The sequence below is a fragment of the Oenanthe melanoleuca genome, chromosome 2, assembly GCF_029582105.1.
Source record: "Oenanthe melanoleuca isolate GR-GAL-2019-014 chromosome 2, OMel1.0, whole genome shotgun sequence".
In the NCBI taxonomy this organism is placed as follows: domain Eukaryota; kingdom Metazoa; phylum Chordata; class Aves; order Passeriformes; family Muscicapidae; genus Oenanthe; species Oenanthe melanoleuca.
In genome coordinates this window covers 146,075,329-146,096,704 of record NC_079335.1, presented here as the reverse complement: position 1 = coordinate 146,096,704, position 21,376 = coordinate 146,075,329, and the positions used below count along the sequence as shown (strand labels likewise).

Below are 21,376 nucleotides of genomic sequence, written 5' to 3'. Positions count from 1 at the left end.
AGAGCAGGGAATTAAAATAAATGGAAAAAAGTAATTTCTGCTGTTGCTTGTGGTACAGAATTCCCAGCTCCTTGTGCTTTGGGTAGGTCATGGCTGAAGGAACTGTGGGGCCATTCTGACTTGCAGAAAGGATTTATGATAACACAGATCTTTAACTTTGCTGAGAAACGTTGGTTTGAGAGGTGTGGATGGATCTCAGAGCTACGAGAAGTGGCTTGGGTGTATCCCAGAATGGTTTGGGTTGGAAGAGACCTTAAAGCTCATCTCATGCCACCCCTGATATGGCAGGGACACCTTCCACCATCCCAGGGTGCTCCAAGCCCTGTCCAGCTGGACTGGAATAATCTCTCATCAGCAATTAGAAGATGCATTCTCCTCTGGTGAGTTCTGAATCTCAGGCTCTGCTGCACTCACAGTTCTCCAGCTCATCCTCTCGTATAAATCCACAGCTCCTCCCTCTCAGCAGCTTGGTGTCTCTTCTTGCTGAGCTGCAGAACCTGGTGAATGACAGAGTTCCTCTTGTTCTTCGTGGGTTTGAGGGTGGCTTGTCAGTTCTTGAAGCAAATAGGGAAGAATTCAAGGTCTGCTTGAATTTCATCAACATAATTGTACCAGCATGACCCTGGAAGCTCTAGGATTACCCCCACAACAGGAGGGACTGAAATCACTTAGATTTGAAAAATAAGATGTTTGTCAGAAGTTTAAACAAAAAATGGGTGGGTTTAGAGGACTGGTTGAATTGGTGGGGTAGTGCTTTCTTAGTTCTGGAATCCATAAATCCATTTTCAACAGGTATCTCACCTGTTGTAAAGGAGATTTTCATGGAAAAGATGGGTTTGTTATCCTGGTAGATCCCTGGCACAGCAAAGGCTACAGGCAATTCCATTAAAAATCATGTCCAGAAAAACAAACAGCCCTTTAAGAGGGATTAAACAGGGCAAGTCTCAGCTATTAATGGGGCAAATAAAATCTGTCTTGTCCATGACAGGGTTTTTTATCAGGGTACTTGAATTAATGGTGTTATCAGGAAGAAATAGGGATGGAGGCTTGTCTGGAATTCACTCTTGGGTAGCGTTTATTCATCCTTCACAAACCTCCACAGGGTAAGTTATTCCACTCTTCTTGCAAATCATGGAATCCCAGAAGGGTTTGGGTTGCAAGGGACTTTAAAGACCACCCAGTGCCCACCCTGCCATGTAGGGACACCTTCCACTGTCCCAGGGTGCTCCAAGCCCTGTCCAACCTTGGGCACTTCCAGGGATCCAGGGGCAGCCACAGCTTCTCCTCACCCTCACAGGGAAGGATTCCTTCCCAAAATCCCATCTAACCCTGCTCCCTTTCAATCTGAAGCCATCCCCCCTTTTTCTACCAGAACAAGTCCTTGTCCCAAGTCCCTCTCTGACCTCACACCCCTGTTTATCCAGTGTGGGGCACGAGCAGCCCTTGGCCATGGTGTTCATGATGATGTTCTTGGTGTTCTTGTGCTGTTTGTGCAGCTGGTTTTTTTTGTGCCAGGGTTGCTGCAGCTCAGCTGAGGCCACTGCTAAGCCCAGAGAACTCTTTTCCCTCTGCTCAGCAGAAGCATTTATCATAAGCAAAGTTGCATTTTGTCTTAATCAGAATCACTTCAAAATTCACCCTGAGTATCCAAGTCAGATTTTAAAGACAACTTCTGGCAGCAGTTGTGAAGCAAAGCTATTCTGGGATGTAAATGTGTGTGAGTGAAAGCTTTCCTGGGTGCTTCATCATCTTGTAAACAATTGATTTGTGTTCCAGCTGAGGAACATTTAAGGGCTGAATTCTGTTGTGACAGAAATTGCCTTTCTAGGATTATAAATCTGTTGTGCAGGCACTTTGTGTTTTTCAAGTGTGGATGTGCATCCTGTTGGGACATAATCACACTAAAGATCTGTAAATGACACTAAGCCATTAGTTGTATAAATAATGATATAAATATCCATCATTAGATAAATGGAGCCCTTTAAGGAGAGCACACTTGAATAAAAACCTTGGTGCTTGCTCCTTCTCTCTTTCCTGAGGGATCTTTGCCTTTCGGAGGGCAATGAAAAAAAAAAAACAAACAAAATATTTATATATGTTCAAATAATGCAAAAGATAATCCAAGGTCCTTTTCATGCAAGTAAAATATTTAATATAGTTTTATTAATGAAAATGACCTGATTGTAGCCCTTTTATCCAAGTTTTCCTTTATGTATCAAATTTTTATAGCCACTTTGTTGAGAATGTGAGAAGCTGAATCTGTCAGAGATGTGACAGAGGCACTGGTTGGTTTGTACTGGGATTGATCCCTCAGGGGTGTTGGAAGATTTAAGAGGTCAAAAACCTCTATTGGCTTCTCCAGCAGGTCCAAGGTGGGTCACAAAATTGGATCACTGTTTGGAATTCCCTGGAAAGCAGAACTCACTTCACCCAATGACAATGTGGCCATGAAAGTTTTATTTTTGAGCAGAGCAGTCAGAGCCACTGGTTGTGGGTATTGGCAAAAAGGGAAATGGTTTCTCTGCTGATGATAAATGGGAGAGGCAGAAAAAGTGGGATGAGCTGAGTCACCCACTGGGCAAAATCTGAGGAATGTTTGGGATGAGGGAATGGGACCATTTTATTCATGCTGACACATCTTCCTTAGCTGGAACCAGGGAAGTGTCCTGTTTTGGAGGACAGGAATCTTCTGAGAGGCAGAAGCTTCTCTTTGAAATGGAGAATGTAAACCCCCTACCTCCAAATTATTATCATTTTGAAATTAAGGGGCTCTCAGGCAAAGATATGGGAATTAGGAAGAACAGTTCTTTACTAGGAAAATTAAAATAGAAATACAGTATTACAAAGAACAACCCCAACCCTGCCAGAGTCAGAATCCAAGCTGACACCCGTCAGTCAGTCAGGGTGTTGGCACAGTCCCATTCAATGGTGGCTGCATCCTCCTGCAGGGGCAGATGTGGTTCAGCTGCAGCAGTGCTCCTGGAGAAGGTGCAGTTTCCTCTGAAGCTCCAGGGATGATGTGCAAAGGTCTGGCTTTCCTCTGGAATCCAGTGGAAAGAAGGTTCCTTGGTGTCCCAAATCTCAGTTTTCATCTGGGTAGGAAAGGCTTGGCTGCTCCCCTGGCTGGAGCATCTCCCAGTGGGATGATGGAATTTTATCAGTCATGGCCTGGGACTCAGTGGCCATGAACAGGAGATATCTCCTGGAGGGAGGATGGGCTGTGGGAAGATAAAGATGATTGCCCAGCTGGTTTAAAGATGGCCCATTAGCAGAGGATATCTCCCCCGGATATAAGGGTCACTGCCCCACCTGGTTTCAGCAGATGGGGACAGAATTCACATTTCTGTTCACATCATGTATTGCAGCCTAAGACACCATGAAGCATCAGCTTTATCCCAGTGACCCTGTGGTGCTGCTTAAAAACCTCAAAATGGACATTGTGCAGTAACTTTCTGAAAGGGATCAAGTTTCTTGAGTAAAGGACATTTCCAAAGGTAAATCAGCTGCAGAATCCTGCTGTCCTGCTGGTGGCTGAGTGGTTTTTATTCACACAGGGAAGGTTGGATGGGGCTTGGAGCAACCTGGGGTAGTGGAAGGTGGAAAGAGGGTGGAAAAAGATGATTTTAGGGTTCTTTCCAACCCAAATCAATCTGGGATTCTCTGTTTGGGTTTTTTGTTTTGTTTTGGGTTGGGCAGTTGGTTGTTTTGGGGATATTTGGTTCTGGGGTGGGTTTTTCTGTATTTTTTTTTTTTTTTCGGTGTTTGGGTTTTTTTTTTTTTTTTTTTTGTTTTTTTTGTTTTTTTGTTTTTTTGTTTTTTTTTTTTTTCCTCTTTGTTTGTGGGTTTTTATTTGCTTTCTGCTGTGGTAATTTATTTGTTTGTTTTTTGATAGAACTATTTCTCAGCTTGCTCAGAGCCCAATCCCACCTGGCCTTGTACCCTCCTAGGGATGGGAAATCCACATTTGTTGGCAAAAAGACATTTTTATACCAAGTGTGGTGTTTTTCTATGGCAATTTCACTGCTCTCAGTTCAAAAGAAGTTATAAAATATGTATTTCTACCAGCGTAGATCTTTTTTCCTTCCTATAAGAAATAAACTTGGCACTCTCTTCTCTGAGAGATCTGTAGACAATTTTGAATTTTGATGCAGAGCAGGTGCAGAACTTTATTCGCTGTGCAGTTATTGAAGTTTTAATGGCAAAATGGAAGGGTTGGCTAAAAGAACCAGATTTTGCCATCTGAGCTGTATTTTTTACTGAAAACCTGATTTTGGCAGAGTCCCTGGAGGCTTCAGTCAGGTTTAGAGTTCCACCATCCCAAAACTCAGTAAATGTTTTTTTAACCTTTCATTTAATGTGTTGGGGACTTTCTGGGGGATTTTTTTTATTTTTTTTGGTTTGGTTTTTTTTTGGGGGGGGGGGTTTGTTTGTTTGTTTTGTTTATTTGTTTAGTTTTGGGGGGTTTATTGTTTGATTTTTTTTCAGGATTTTTTGTTTTGTTTTTGGGGGGGTTGGTTTGTTTTTTGGGATTTTTTTGTTTGTTTTTATAGGTTTTTTTATTTTTTTTTGCTTGTTTTTTGGGGGGAGAGTTTTGTTTGGGTTTTTTGTTTGTTTGTTTTTGTTTTTTTGTTTGTTTTTTTGGGAGGTTATTTTGGTTTGTTTTTGTGGGTTTGTTTTGGTTGATTTTTTTGGGGTGTTTTGGTTTTTTTTGGGATTTTCTTTGTTTGGTATTTTATTTTTTGGGTTTTTTTATTTGTTTGCTTGTTTTAGTTTGGTTTTTAGGGACGGCGTTGGAGGGGGTTGGTTTTTTTGGAGGGTTTTTGGTGTTTTTTTGGTTTTGTTTTGTTTTTTTTTTTCCCCCCCCACTAGTTCTTAATGCCAGGAAAGTGTTGCTCAGGTGTAGCTCTGTGAAGATTTTGGGATTACTGGGAAGCACAGGTGGATTTGGGATCAGCAACTCCTCAGTTGTTTTGAAAGGTGCAAAAATCTACAATGGGATGCACAAATGGGATATACAGGGTTAAATCACAGCAGGAATTTTAAAATTTAGGTATTTTATTTGCAATATAGAAAAAGTTTTATTGTTAAGAGCAGAGAAGCATAGAAAAGCATAAAGTAAAAAGGAACATTTATAATTTTTTTTTTTGAAGCCTTGGCAAGATGTGTAACTTCAGCCTTGTTTAATTTTTTTTTTTTGTTTTGTTCTGAAATTCTAAAAAATACATTTTAAGAAAAAATAATCATTTTAGGAATTGAACAAAAATTAACCCAGTGCCTCTGTTCTTTTTAAATCATTGTAATACTTAATTTGCCTCTCTGTATTAATTTTCTGTGTTATCCATGATTTTCTCAATTAACATTACCAGGTATAAGTAAACTTTTTAAGGGAATGTGTTCCCTCATGATAGAAGTGCCTTAGGGAAAGTTTGTGAGGTTTAACTCAGAATTAGGTGCCCTTCCCCATCAGAATTAGATGTGATAGGAGAAAAAAAAAATTGAATTTTCTGTAACTTATTTCTGTGTTAAGTTTTTATTAGCATTGATTAATAATTTTATTTTTCTGGCAATGTTAGATTGGGAGACAATGTGTCAGGGTTTTTAGTTGCAAAAACTGATTAAACATACTGAGGAGAAATAAATGGTGCCAGCTTTTAAATTCTTGTGCAGTATCACATGGGGAAAAAATCAAATTAAATTCCCCCACAGAGAGAAGCAGGAATAGTTCCTTTTTACAAAAAAACCTGTCTTGTTATGCAAAAAATCTCATACTTCAGAGGAATATTGAAATAAGAAGTGATGCCTCAGGCCTTGCTAGTTATTATAATTCAAATAATTTAAATTGATTTCTTGGAGAAAACCCAAACAGTTTGTTTCAGTGCCTGTAAACTCTGGTTAATTCTGTTTGGCATCCTTTTATTTCCAGCAGAAGTGTTCAGATAAGCAGGTTTGGAGCTCAGACATACAGTTTTTCAAGTGCAAGCAAAGATTTTTTTTTTTCCCTATGTTTTTTAAAACTGCACAGGTTTCTGTTTCAAGCACATCTCCCTGATGTTTGTTGTGGGAAGCAAACACACTCATGGAAAAGCTCTCAGTTTTTATTTCAAAGAGCAAGGGAATAATGTTGTGCCTGATGACATTTTATTTGTCTTCATCCAAATTCAGGTTTTTTTCCAAGCCTTTCACCATTCTCTCTAGAAATTGGAACTTCTATTAGCTCATCATTTTAAGCTGCTCCTTTATTTTAAACCCATGACAAGCTGAATAGGTCAATAACTCATTTGTACTGAAGATATTTCCCTCTTTTTAATTTTTAATGACTTCTTGGGGTAGCTCAGACAATCCAACTCATGTCAGGAGAATTAGGGCAAGAAAAAAGGAGGATAAAAGGAGGTTTAGGAGAGACCTTGTGACTCTGCACAACTCCCTGACAGGAGGGGACAGCCAGAGGGGTCCCTGGGAACAGGGACAGGAGAGGGAATAACCTCAAATTGTGCCAGGGCAGGTTTAGTTTGAATGTTGGGGAAAATTTCTTCCCTGAAAGTGATGCTAAGCCCTGCACAGGGTGCCCAGGGTGTTGGTGGAGTCACTTTGCAATTCTGCTACACACAAGTGGCCCCTTACCAAAAAAATAAACCCAAGGTGGAGATCAAGAAGTGTCTGAGATCTTCCTCAAAGTCAGCAAGATGTTAAAGGAAAGGCAAGGTTTGATCCCATAAAAATCTACCTCGTGCCTCTGGCAGGGAAATGCAAGCCAGGTGGTGGTGGAGGGCTGGGGAACCCTCAGAAAAGTGAATTTGCTGTGGTTTGCTCCGAATGGACACTGGTTTATTCCAAATTTCTGGCTGGGGATAGACCTTGGAGCCTGCTGATGTCCAGTTTGTGGAGAAATTCCTGTTCAGAAATCAAACCCTGCAGACTCAAAGGTGCTGCCAACACACCCTGGGCACATTCCTGAGTCTTTGGGAAGTCTCTGTGAGCCCTACAGGCAAAAACCTTAAACCCCCTACAGAAAGAACGAGCACAATGGGCACTGTCTTTAAAAGGGAATTAATTTTTCACAGAGCTCAGCCAATGAACAGGGAGCTCAGGCAGCACCTTAAACCTTTTTCTTTCCTCAATCCTATTATTTTATTATTAATTTTGATAGAATCACAGAATAATTTGGGCTGTGAAGGACCTTAAACCTCATTTCATTCCACTCCCTGCCCCAGCCTGGCCTTGGACAATTCCTGGGGGATGAACCAAGATGATCTTTAAGGTCCCTTCCACCCCAAACCATTCTGGAATTCTGTGATTCTCTTCATGACCTGCTTTCAAAATCCCAGCTAAAACTCCCTTTTGCTGCCCTGGTGGTGATTTTGTGCCCTGAAAAGTGATTTAACCCAACCTATCACTGTGTCTTCAGAGCCTTGGACTATGCAGCATCTTATCTGCTCTGTTTACTGCCAAAAATAAGCATATCTTGGAGCTCACTCCTGATATTTGCACAGAGCTGAAGTGCTTGTGGGGGAGCCTGCTGGGCTCTGTTGTAGCTCTTTGACCATTAGCAGAAATTAGTTTTAAATTTAAAACACTGTGATTGCCAATAAGAATTGATGTGCACTCCATTTCCAGGAAATTGTTTTTTAAACTGAGAAATTTCATTTGTAAATATAGAAATTGTGATCTGGAGCCTGGAGATGTGATGGGTTGGCAGCTCAGGTGATTTTTGCACCCAGTTCTTATTCAAGAGGCAAAAAGGTGGGGAAATCCATAACCTGTGTATATATTTGAGTAAGGTGAAGGGGCTGAGGCACACTTTGGATTTTTGGATTATTTAATCATTAGGATTAAACCAATTTGCTGTTGGTTTGCCATTGTAACAGCTCCTTATTTATAACAGGGAGGTTATAAATAAACCCACTATTGATCTGATGCCTTTGGGAAAGAATTCCTGTGCAGTGTGCCATGCTGATAACAGGCAGCTGCCTGTGCCTGGGTCCCCACGTCACATTTAGCACTTGGCTGTGGGATGGACCCTTGAGGAATGGTCCTGACCCCCCCAGTCCCCACAGCCTGTCCCCCACACCACCCAAACCCCTCCTGACGGGGATTTTGCCCCCTCTCCTGCTGCTGGGCTGTCCCTAAACCGCTGCCCTTTCGCCTCAGTCCTGCAGGAAATTTAATCTCCCCGGTAAATGACACCCAGAGCTATTTTGGAGCTGGGCTGTGGAGGGCAAGAGAAGCACGCCAGCGATTTGACTGGAGGAGGACAACCCAGAGGAGGGTCAGGGGGGTGGCACAGCCTAACCCTGGGCAGCAGAGCCACTGCCAGGGGACTTGGGGGGACCTGCTGCACCTCCTGCCATCGCTGGGGTTTCTGTTTTATTTCCCTGGAGGGGAAAGGGGGGGGGAACCCCAAGCCACCATGGTCTCCCCATGTCCTCTGTTCCCCTCTTCCCTCTTCCCCCTCCTTTCATCCCAGTAGGAATCAGCTTTTTCTTCCTCTGCCCGGAGCTTTGTCCTCCTCAGACTCACACAAGACTCCAGGTAAGACCAAAACCTTCAGCTAAGGAGAGATGGATTTGGGGATGCTGGTGCCCAGCAGGAAGTGGAGAAGGTTGCTGCTAGCTGAGAGAGGGTGAGGTTGTTTTGTTTGTGGAGGATATTTTGCTTTATCAAACATATTTGGGGATGGAGCTGAAGGTGCTCTGAGCCAAATGTGCATTGTTCTGCTTAATTATTTCTGAGCAAAGATCAGCCTCCAGAGGGAAAAGTGAAAAAAAAATTAGGTTTACAGCTGTAGACTCAATGTGATCCACTTTGTCCCCAAATCTGAGACAGCACTGTGCATGGAGAGCCTGGAAAACATATGGAGAGGTGGCAGAAGGGAATGTTTGGGAAAGTTTTATTTCCAGGGCATAATCTCAGTGCAGCTTTTCTCTTCAGCCAGGACTTTCTTCCCCTCTGAGCTCCTCTCAGTGTCAATAGAGATTCTCTCTGCAGCCCCCCACCCTCCTGCCATTTCTCCACATGGCTCTGAGGAGATGGGCAGAGATGGAGCTCGACAGCTGAGGCTATTTTGGGCCCTCCAGCTCAATGGGGTGGAGTGACTGTAATGGCAATGACGTCCTCTTGTTAAAATACAAGGGCTTAGGTGGGAGCCACGGCTGGCTGTCACCAGGGGAATTCTTTGTCCATATGGGAGCTGTGATCCTGCAACTGCCTGGTGCAGGAAATCACATGGGCTAAAACAGGAGCATTTCTACCTTTGCAAGTCTGTTTTTTTGTCTGTTTGTTCATTTTTGTGGTTTTTTTTTTTTTTTTTTGTTGGTTGGTTTGGGTTTTTTTGTTTTTGTTGGTGTTTTTTTTTTTTGTTTGTTTGTTTGTTTTTTGTCTGGTTTTTGGTTTTTGGGTTTTTTTTCCCCCTGGGGTTCTGCCACACCTGCTTCTCCCCAGGGCTGTGTGTAAAGCAAAATGCAGTTGGGTGAAATTTGTGATGAAGTTTCTAGATTTAACATTGCTCCTTTTCTCTTTCCTGGGTGGGAAACCCCAGAATTTGTGTCTTTTCTCTTAATTTGTCTCCTTTATTCTCAGCGCCACAGAACAGGAGTGAACATCCCACTGTGCCCTGACCTCCCTGGTGCTTTGGCCTTTTGCTCTTGTCAGAGCAGCCTTGGGAGGCTCAGAAAAATAAGAGTGGGTGCTGTGGAGCCTTGAGGGGCTGATCGGAGAATTTTTAGCCTTTGGAAGTTTCAGGGGTGGTTTTGCAGCTCCATCTAGGGTGGAATGTCAAGTCCCCATGTTGCAGTAAAACCCAAGGAGGATAAAATCCCTTCCCTGCGTGGAGTTTCTTGGAGCTGTGTGTTGATGGAAAATGGTTTCTGCCCAGGCAGTTGAAAGTGAGATGAGTTTCATAAAATACTGCCTCTGTAGAGAGGAAAGATAATAAGTGTTTTAACCATATAAACCATCTAAGTGGCTGGAATCCCTCCTGGTTTTTATGAAATGTGTGCTGCTGAAGCGGCTGGAAGGTATCTGACCCCCTTGCTGTGCACAAACCATGCTATTTGTTCTTGCTCCTCGTTGGAATTTTCTAAATTGATTGCTACCAATCACTGGGAACATCCAGGTTATTGATAAGGGATTAAAAGGGGGAATATGAGGGGTGCAGGTCCCTCTGAGGCACTTGGTGCATATTTAGCCCTACCCTGAAGGTCAGGAATTGTCTCCAGCTTCTCCTTTTCCCTGAGGGCTGCTCACCATGTTTAACACCATGTCAGCCCCTGACCTGCCACGAACTTTCCCTCAACATCTCCCGTGGATTTTGGCTTGGGATGGAGGCTGTGGATGGGAGGGAATGCAGACAAGCCTGAGTTGGGAGCTCCTTGCAAAAGGCTCCGTGTGCTGTGGGTTCTCTGTGCCCAGTGACTGACCCAGCACAGAAACCTCTCCCATCTGCTCATCCAGTGACCTTTGGACATGCCAAAATCGCTTCTCCCTCACTGCAGAGGAATTCAGAGTAGCCCAAGCTAAGCCCTGAGCCCAGCTCCTCAGCCCCAGATCCCGTTCCTGCTCTGGTGCAGCGGGATAAATCCTGCCTGCCTGGATTAGGGCACAGATCTGTGCTGAGCCCCGATTTAGGGGTGTCATGGGCAGGGAGCACTGGCTGTGCTGGTGTGCATTTCACCCCCAGAGCTCCCTGTCTGCTGGGATGGCTCCACCAGAGCCTGGCTGATGTCACCCAGCCTGCAGCTGACACTTGAGCTATTCCAAAGCTGTCCCTTCCCTGGGAGGCTGCTGGAAGAGAGAGGGCAGCTGGGTTATTGCTGTTTTCCCTCAGCAGAATTCTAAACATCAAAGGGAACCCAAACTTCCCATTTGACAACTCATCGACTTCCCTTCCCACCCACGGATTCCATTTCCTGGTGTTTTTAGATGGAACAATACAGGCAGATAAGTCATGTAAACTACAGTAATAGTGGTGCTGCCTTGATTTTTATCTGGGGCTTCTGTTTCAGTGATGTTCTTTGAAAGCTCAGGGTTCAGGGACAGGAGGCTCCCCATAAATCCTGCCTTTCCTGTCAGGAAAAGGAGTGAGAGGAGTAGAATTTAGCATTGCAGAGGAAGTACGGGAAACATAAACTCCAAAGGCAAGAAAAATACCCCAAATGAACATATTTTGACTTGGGTGAAGAAAGGGTAAAAGAGGATTGAGGAAATGAGCAAACAGGGACATGATGGGCCTTTAATGTGGTGTTGAGAGAAATTCTGTTTTTCTGATCTGTGTTTGGACCTTGATGATCTTTTAGGTTTAATTATGTTTCCAAAATCTTTAATTTTGCTGCTCATGGCCACCTTTATCTTGGGAATATTTTATGGCATGGATTGCACGGTGCTTTTTGCCCTGAGTCCTGGTGGACAGAATTCTCTAATCCTTGAATGGAAAGGCTTGGACAGAGAATAACCTGTCACCCCTGTCCTCTCTCACACCAAGAGCTTCATCACAAGCTGCTGGGGGCAATTTACCATGAGGGGTAAATTTTGCCTTCTCTGAGTTGCTGAAGCTTTTCCAGGTGCAGATCAGCATTAATGAAGAAGTGTGAAACCAACCCATCAGCCAACAGTGCACAGGGAATCCCTGGGGGCTGGGATGGAGCCAGGCTGGGAGAGCTGAGGGTGTCCAGCCTGGAGAGGAGAAAGCTCCAGGGAGAGCTCAGAGCCCCTTGCAGGGCCTGAAGGGGCTCCAGGAGAGCTGGAGAGGGATTTGAGATAAGGGATGGGGTGACAGGATGAGGGGGAGCAGCTTTACAGAGGGTGCAGAGTTGGGTTGAATATCAGGAATAAATTCTTCCCTGTGATGGTGGGGAGAGTCTGGCACAGGTGCCCAGAGAAGCTGAGGCTGCCCCTGGATCCCTGGCAGTGTCCAAGGAAGGTTGGATGGAGCTTGGAGCAGCCTGGGACAGTGGGAGGTGTCCCTGCCCATGGCAGGGGGTGGCACTGGATGGGTTTAAGGTCCCTTCCACCCCAAACCATTCTGGGATTTGGTGGCACCACCATCAGGGCTCCTGATGAGCTCCACTTCTGAGTGCTCCAGCAGGAGCTGGGGTTCCAACCACAGCCCTGTGCTTGTTCCCAGTGCCAGGCACTCTCCCCTGTCCATGGAGCAGGTGCTGGGCAGTGGTGGGACAGGAGTGGGCAGGAGCCCTGGACCAGCTGCATGCTGGCTGCAGGGCAGTGATTTATTTATGCATTATCTGACAGCTCTGTGCAGCTCTGCCTCCTTCCCCAAACACAAACCAGGGAAAATCCGAATGAATAAAGACATAAGCAAAATTGTAAGTGCTGCCAGTTTGCCTTTGGCATGCTCAGAAATGCCCCAGATGGGAATGTGAGCTCTGCTCAAATGATTAATCACAGAGGGATTACGTGGGGAAATATGACACTGGCAAATGCTGAGATTTATTGGAAAGGGCATTTGCATTGACTAGCTTTATTCATGCTTTGTTGTAGGTCCTGTTGCTTCCAAGGGAGCTGTCCTGGCACTTGCAGAGAGTTACTATTTTTTTTTTTTAAGTTTCAGAATTACTGGGCTTTTCTGAAATTTGAATGAATATGTAAATAATTGAAATCAGGGTAATTATTGAATAAGTCGATTGGCAAGTTACACAGTAGAAATATTAAATCTTGTCCTTTCAGTGCTTTCACAATCTATCCTCTCCTGGCTCCTAAATCTATTTATCATCATAATCCAGTGTGATGTGTTTTATCCCACTTGAAATTATAAAATGTAATTTATCTTGTGCAGCCTGCCTAACTTGTTAGATGTGTTAGATACATACACAGCCTCATCCTTGCTGCAGGTTAGGACTTCATGCCTCTTACTGGATTTCATGCTCTCCACACCCATAACACAAGTTTTCCCCCCACTTTTTTCATATGGAGACTAAAGATATGAGAACTGGAGTGTCTTTCTCATAATTATAAAAGTAAGCCAGTGGCAGAGCAAGGGGATAAACATTGATTTTTCTTTCCATGTTAGAAAAATCTCTAAAAAAATGATGAGCACACACTGTTTTCACTGATCCCTGGATTTTTTTTTTTCTGGCATCCTGCCCATTCACAGTGGTGTAAAAACCTTAGAGCGTGAGGGCATGTGGTGAAAGCTGTTGGAGGTGCAGGTAAAAGCAGGGCACTCTAGGAAGTCTGTGGACCTTTTATTGGATGGGGAGAAGTGAGCTGCAAACACCAGACGAGTTTATGGGAGCCATGGCAGAGGGAGGCTGGAACATGAGGCTGCTGAGAAGAAACTTCTTGGGTGGTTTTACTGCAGCAGTTTGGTTCAGAGGTGTCCTGGTTTGGAGGACAGGTGTCTGCCAATAAAGGCAGAAGCTTCTCTTTGAAATGGAGAATGCAAACCCCCTTCTTCCAAAATTATTATTATAATTTTGAAATTAAGGGGCTCTCAGGCAAAGATATGGGAATTAGGAATAACAGTTCTTTACCAGGAAAATTAAAATAGCAATGCAGTATTACACAGAACAATCCCAAACCCTGCCAGAGTCAGAATCCAAGCTGACACCCGTCAGTCAGTCAGGGTGTTGGCACAGTCCCATTCAATGGTGGCTGCATCCTCCTGCAGGGGCAGATGTGGTTCAGCTGGAGCAGTGCTCCTGGAGAAGGTGCAGTTGCCTCTGAAGCTCCAGGGATGATGTGCAAAGGTCTGGCTTTCCTCTGGAATCCAGTGGAAAGAAGGTTCCTTGGTGTCCAAAATCTCAGTTTTTATCTGGGTAGGAAAGGCTTGGCTCCTCCCCTGGCTGGAGCATCTCCCAGTGGGATGATGGAATTTTATCAGTCATGCCCTGGGACTCACTGGCCATGAACAGGAGATATCTCCTGGAGGGAGGATGGGCTGTGGGAAGATAAAGATGATTGCCCAGCTGGTTTAAAGATGGCCCATGAGCAGATAATGTGTGCCAGGAGATCAGGGTCACTGCCCCAGCTGGGTTAACAGATGGGGACAGAATTCACATTTCTGGCCACATCAACCCAACACAAGAGGCAAAACCAACAAGCACCTGGTGCAGGAACTTCCCAGCTTTTGACTGTTCCTGACTCCCAGAGGTAGCAGGGAGCAGCTGGGCCGTGTTTTCTTGAGCACAGCTCAAAGAGAGAAGGATGCACTTCAGGGAGTGAGCAGCATTGCTGCCCCTGTAAGAGCCAGGCTTGGAGAGCTCTCACCGTGCTCCAACAGAGCAGAGCTCCCCTCCAGGCACAGAAAGGTGTCCTGGGGCCAGGTGATGGAAACAGCACCCAGGTGGGATGAGGGAAGCCTGAGAGGTCCCTGGCTGGTTTGAAGCAGCTCCTCTCGTGTCTCTGTAGCCACATCAGTGCTCCAGGTCCTTGTCCACGTTGTGCAGAGCCCAGTTGGATGGAGAAGTGAAGCAACTCGATTTTTCTGCTCTTTTTGACACTACAAAGCTGGAAATAAGTCAGAGTGATGCATCTATTAGACCCAATAGCAGCCTGGGAAGGGTGAGACATGGCAGTGTCTTCTGCAGGTGAATCCAAGTGTTTGGTGGCACAGTGCAGCCTGAAATTCGAGCTAATGGCTGGGAAATATTAGGGCATGAGCTGTGACTATGTGTTTTGATTGCTAACTCTTAGTTAATGCAGTGAATGGTTCTGCTGGGCTCTCCAGAGCTGAGCTGAACCCCAGCTTCTCCTGAACATTGGAATGGTCCTTCCCAAAATGAGCAGACCACTCTGATTGTCAATCAATTTACTTCAGTGGAAATTTCCACTGACTTCAGTGTGCTTTGGCTCAACCCCAGGCTCCTGTCTGCCCCTTCTAACCATTCATGCAGCTTCTCTGCTTGCAGCTGCACCAGCCTGTATGGAAAATGTGTTTTAAAGCTCAGCTGAGGGCAGAGGTTGGAGGTATTAGGAGGGTCCAGAGAAGTTCAAACTAATTCACAGATTTCTAGACCAGTTTGAGACCAAGAGGAAAAGAGATCTGTGTGTTTAAGACAGATATGTATTTTCACTTAGCAGAAAGTTGGTCTTAGCACTGATGACTGCAAGACAATCATTCCTTACCCTCTTAGCATTTACTAAAAGTAATTTTTCCCCATTACAGTTTTTCCCTCCCAGATTCAGTGTTTGAAACCTGTTTCTTTATTTTCTAAAGATTTGTGGCATAGTAATGAAATTTTCTCAACAACAGGAAACAAAAGCAACCAAAATTGAATTAATTTAGAAATTAATGTTTTGATCTCATCTAAAAGGAAAAGTCCTTGTTTGCTTCTTGTCATTTTGTGTGTTCTTTAGAGCAGAAGACACAGGATAGGACAGGACATGATGCATATTTTCTGTTAAAAGTAGAAAGATTGCATTTGGTTTTGCCTTAGATATGTGACCCAGATGAAATTTGAAGTTTGGCCCAGCAATGCTATCTTGAATATCAGTGGTTACAAAATCATAGAATATCCTGAGCTGGAAGGGACCCACAAAGACCACTGAGTCCAACTCCTGGCCTTGCTCAGGACAACGCCAAGAATCCCACCCTGTGCCTGAGGCAGTTTTCCAAAAGATTCTTGGGCTCTCAAAACAAATACTATTTTGTATTTTTGTCCCACCCCTTTTCCAGTAGCATAAATGGAATGAAATCTGTAATCTGTTCTTAATTTTCATGCAAAATCTGTAATTTACCTCAGCAAGTACATTGTCAAATATATACTGTCCAGATAATTATTTGTGAGCCCATCCCCTGATATGAAAAAGTGGGAGGGGAGACAAGAAATTGGGAAAATAAATGATTTTTTCCCAAGGTCATGCAGGAGGTGGATCCAACTCTCACTCCGTGATGCCATCAGTGATTTATGCATTAACAGAAATGCACTAACAGGAGCTGGAGGAGGATGGAGAAATGGTGATTTAAGAAATTCAAGCAGGGTTTTGGCCTTCTCCTATTGATTTCTGCTGGAGCTGGGGGGGAGATGGTGAGAGCACCTGCCATTGGGTGAGAGAGTGGGTGGATGTGTGGCCAGCAGGGAAGCCAAACTGCTGCAGGATTAAGGAGGATATTTCTGTCTCACTGACTGGGTTTTATTTCCTTTCTGAGTTACAGCACCCAGAGCCCTGGTCCTTCTGCTGGGTGCAGCATTTTGAAGGTGAAAAAGCAGGGATGTGCTCACCTGGAGTAGGAGCATTCCCATGGCTCAGGCAGGAGCTGCCAGGATGGGGAGGGTCTGGCATCATGAGGCCAAAGAGGTTAAACAGCTTGAAGAGAAATGCTGCACTCAAATCTTCTTGGAAAACCTGATCTAGGGGGTGACATCCCTTCCCATGGTTGCGGGCTGGAATGAGATGAACTCAAGGTCCCTTCCAACCCAAACCACTGTGTGATGGAGGCAGTGTCTTGATGGCAGACACATCTCTCAGAATTTAGTGCCCAGTTTATTCCTTGTGGCTGCAGAGTCAGCCTGTCACACAGCTTTAGTGCAGGTCCCTCTTTGAGTGCCACAGATGAAGGGCATCGTGATGTTCCTTCTGTATGAACAGCTCAAAGAGTTCTCTTTTTTTCCTAAAGGCTCTGTGGGGAAGTGAGCAGCAGTTTATTGACCTCAAATACAAGAAATCCTAAACACCAATAATATTCCTTCTATATGAACAGCCCAAAGGGTTCTCTTTTTTCCCAGAGGCTCTGTGGGGAAGTGAGCTACCTTATGCAGCAGTTTATTGACCTCAAATACAAGAAATCCCCAACACCAATAATATTCCAAAACCTTCTCACCCACAATGAGAAGGGCGTTGAAAAATGGGGGTTCCAGGTGACAAACACCGTGATAGCACCCCGTGCCCTGCTGTCTCCTGACCCTTCTCTCTGTCCCCTCCAGGCAGGAGGCCAGGATGGATTACAGCTCGCTCTGCGGGGTCCCGCGCTTCCTGACCCGGCCCAAGGCGTTTATGGTGTCCGTAGGGAAGGATGCCACCCTGAGCTGCCAGATCGTCGGGAACCCCATCCCAGTGGTGAGCTGGGAAAAGGATAAACTTCCAGTGCAGTCTGGGGGAAGGTTTAAAACCACAGAGGATGGGGATTTGTATCGGCTCACCATCTACGACCTGAGCCTGGAGGACAGTGGCCAGTACATCTGCCGGGCCAAGAACACCATCGGGGAGGCTTTTGCTGCTGTCAGCATCCAAGTGGGACAGGAGACCACAGTCACAGAGTCAGCTCCTTACTTCATCCAGAAACCTTCCAACATCAAAGTCACCTTGGGAGAAGATGCCATGTTCAAATGCAAAGTGCAGGGCAGCCCTCCCCTCTCGGTGAACTGGGAGAAGGACGGGAGGTACCTGAGGAACAAGGCGGATGCTGGGCGCTTCCAGATCGAGTCTGCTGGGGAATCCAACGCTCTCACCATCCAGTGTGCCCAGCTGGGGGACAGTGGCACCTACACCTGCCGGGCAGAGAACCTCATCGGCTCCGCCAGCGCCTCGGCCGCGCTGGTGGTGGAGAGGCACGGCTCCTCCAACCCGGGCAGCAGCAGCTTGGACAGCAGCTGTGGCAAGACAGCCTCCTTGCTGTCCCACCTGCAGAAGAGACGGGAGGAGATCAGGAAGACGGACACCTCCCACGGGACTCTCGACTCAACCTCTGCCCACCACTCTGCGGTGGAGGGGCTGTCCAGCATCGGCTACAGCCTGTCCAGGGACTACGAGCGGGCGGCAGGGCTGGCCAAGGGCGGCCGCAACGCCACCTTCGGCGCTCTGACCCGCACCTGCAGCGTCACCGAGGGCAAGCACGCCAAGCTGAGCTGCTACGTGACCGGCGAGCCCAAGCCCGTCATCGTGTGGAAGAAGGACAACGAGGTCATCGTGGAAGGCCGGCGCCACGTCATCTATGAGGATGACCAGGAGAACTTTGTGCTGAAGATCCTCTTCTGCAAGCAGACGGACAACGGGCTGTACACCTGCACGGCCTCCAACCTGGCGGGGCAGACGTACAGCTCCGTGCTCGTCACTGTCAAAGGTGGGTGACTGTGCTTCTCACACCCTTGAGCTGGGGTTTTGAACAAAACTTCTGCCTCCAAGCTGCTGCAGGGGAGCGTGTTCAGGTGTGGAAAGGTGGAAAGGGCTTGTGCATTTGAGTAGGTGGCCTGGGGAGGGAGTCCCATTGCTGGTGGTTTTTAGGAAGGGCAGTAAAGAGGTGCCAGGCAGGGGAGGATGATGTAGAACTGACTGTTGTGGGGATGCCCCAGATCCCTAAGGCTCCTGTCAGTGCTGGTTTTACAGTGGTGTAAGAGATCCCTTCCCATGCTCTGGGTCAGTGACTGCCAATGCCCTGTCTCGCCCTCCAGGCTTTAATCACATCTGGGTTTGTGTTCACCATGGGCTTTACTCAGACATGCCATTTGCAGCAGTGGAAACCCCTCCCTACAAGATGAGTGTGTCAGGCTGCCTTGGATCCCCTGGGGGACCTACTCCAACTCTAATTACAGTCCAGCTCAGTTTTCCTTACAGTGACCCACCAGCAGCCTTGTTCTTGCCAGGCTCTTCAGCCTTTTCCCAGCTTGAGTTGCTGGATAGTCTATGTTCCTTGAATGCTCCCAAAAAACCTCCCAGGCCCAGGATGCCTTTGTTTGACACAGTGGTGAGGAACTTGCCTCCACTCTTGTGAAGGTCAGGCCAAGTTCTTCAGAATGGCAACAAAAGTGTGACACACAGTTTTTACAGAATCCCAGAATGGTTTGAATTGAAAGAGATCTTAAAAATAATCTCATTCCAACCTCCTGCCACGGGCAGGGACACCTTCCACCAAAACAGGTTGCTCCAAGCCCTGTCCAACCTGGCCTTGGACAATCCAGGAAGCTCTAAATTTTCCAGTTGCTCTCCCATTTGGCAAGGGGACAGCAGGCAGTTTGCAACCCAACCTGTAAATGAGCTGTCAGAGACAAAAGATTTTACCACTCGAGTGGTAAAACTGATGATTTTTCACTGACAGTGAAATAAATTAGAAACCCAAATAAGCAGGAATTATCTGTATTTCATACTCATCTTTAAGACTCTCAGGTGTTATTTGTTTTTCTGTTTTCTCTTTTTTGGACATCTCCTTTTACATCCAGAGCCCTTCCCACCAGTGGCTCAGTCCCTGTGTCCATCAGTGACACCTGATCCATGGGACTCTCTGGCACTTGTCCCACCCATTGCTGTCCCTTGGAGGTGCTGTGGGGATGGCATTTGTCCTGTTCCATAAAGCTGTGATTACTTCATGAGCTGGGACTCAGAGCTGAGGATCAGTCCTGGTCCTTGGGTGGGTGATCACTTTGAGGATGGATCAGGCTCAGTTCCCTGCCCAGCCCCTTGCAAAAACAAACAGCCCCTGCTCTGCCCGTGCTTATCTCATTGCACTCCTGGCTGCAGCCTGTTCCAAAGGAGGTGGGAAAGCAGGGGAAGCAGCCAGGCTGGGAACAAGCACCATGGGATAAGGTTATTGATCCATGTCCATTGTCCAGAGCTGCCTGTGAGTTAGAGGCTGATGTGGGAACGTTATGGATTGTTTCTTTTTTATGCTGGACGACATTTGGCTCCCTGTCCAAGGCTGCCATGTAAAATCTACATGTGTTATAATCCTGCCCTGCTAAACAACTCTCCTTTGTGTCACCAAAAGTTCTTCTCAACCCCCTCAAGACAGGTCAGAATGATGCAGCAGTGAGAAAAACTTTTAAATCTGCTGTTTGTGTCACTGGTGATGCCATTGGTTCATCTGCTATCAGCATTAGGGAGGGAGATCATCTTGCCATGCAAACTTCTCTTTGCTCAGCCATGTAGGAGAGGTTGGATTCTCCAAGCAGCCAGCCTTAGAATCATGGAATCAGAATGGTTTGGGCTGGGAGGGATCTTAAGGGACATCTGGTTCCAACTCCCTGCCAAGGACAGGGATGCCACTCACTAGATCAGGTTGCTCAGGGCCCTCTTCAAACTGGCCTTGAACACTTCAGGGATGGGACATCCATGGAAAGTGTCCTATATTCTGTCAATCTAGATCCTAAGGACCCAGGAAATCAACTTTTGTGAACACTTTGCTGAGCCTGTGCCTTAAGGATCAGTGAGCTGGGGAAAAAAAAAAGGGGGGGGGTGGGGTGGATTTTTGAGCAGTTCCTAAATGAGATTTGGTGAATCAGACTTAAAAGCTACAGGGCAGAGAATCACTCTCCTAAATAAGGAAAACTGAAGCTTGATTAGATTCAGAAATGTGTCTGGAACAGAGACAAAATCACAATCCATACACTGAGATGTGTAAAAGGAGTTGGGGAAATTCTTCCCAAGAATAAACCTTTAACAAATCAAAGAGTGGGGAGGATGGGAGGAACACAAATAACCAGCTTGGGTTTCCTGAAGGCTTTGGAGATTTCCCTAGACTGTGTATAAAGTTGGTGAGAGCAAAATTCAGGTCTCCACCCTGGGCCAAGCCGTGTTCACTGGAGTCCCTGAATAAAGTAACCAGATACTGGATGAGAAGGTTAAAGGTTGCAAGCCAAACAGGATGGAGATGGGAAAAACACCCTGGTGCTGCGGCCACTTTATCCTCCCTCTGATCAGGTGTGATTTTGGATGGTCCCTGTCATGACAGTCACATTGGAGATCTGAAAGAAAATTGCAACTTGAGAAATGAGGAGGTAGAAATTTGGAAAGCACAGTAACTAGGAAGATCAAAGGCTTAAGATGGTGGAAGCTTGTCAATCCACCTTTAGCCAGCTCTTACTGAGAGGATTTTCCATTTTCTTGCCTTTCTTGGATCAATTTAATTAGGCAGAGGGAAAACTTGCCTCTGGAATAATAAATGTGAGAAAGAGGAAATGGAGGCAAGTGAAAAAGTGAGGTCCAGAGGACAGATGTGCCTTGATAAGGTAAAGAAAATCTTGGGCTTCTTTGCAGGCTGCACCTATTCTTAGCAAAGTATGTGTTAGCAGGACTTGCTTTTTAAAAATGACATCATCTCATTGCCAGTTTGCTTGCTATGGACCAAACAAAAAAGCCTATGACAGACTGGAGAAATATCTCCTCAGGATAAGCAGCAAAATTAATCTCTGATCTAAGTTCTTGCAGTTTCCTGCTAATTCCATGAGCTGCTCTTGCTCTGTGCTCCCTCAGTGTTTTGCTCTGCTGTGCCTCTCACATTTTTCCCAGTGGGCAGGTTTTGGCAGCTCTTACTTCCTTTTATTTGCACCTCTGTGAGCTGGGTGTGGTGCTGGTTGTGGACCAGATGATTTGGGATGCCTGCTCTCAAATCTATGGTCCTTTTGTAGTCCCCTGAACCTAATCAGCCCCCTCTGCCTGACCATATTCTAGAACTTGTAAAGAGCATGAAAATATGCTCAGGAGGAGGAGGCTG

The 21,376-nt window shown here is 45.8% G+C and overlaps 1 protein-coding gene across 1 annotated transcript in view; it reads left to right on the top strand.

Moving 5' to 3' along the window:
* Window positions 1-8,287: 8,287 nt before the first annotated feature.
* The window catches only part of OBSCN (obscurin, cytoskeletal calmodulin and titin-interacting RhoGEF), a 145,951-nt gene continuing 132,862 nt past the window's right edge, over window positions 8,288-21,376 (top strand). Inside the window, 2 exon segments of the mRNA XM_056484594.1 lie at window positions 8,288-8,529; window positions 16,878-18,013. Of these exon segments, the coding sequence (XP_056340569.1) occupies window positions 16,891-18,013 (1,123 nt within the window). The 5' untranslated portion in view covers window positions 8,288-8,529; window positions 16,878-16,890.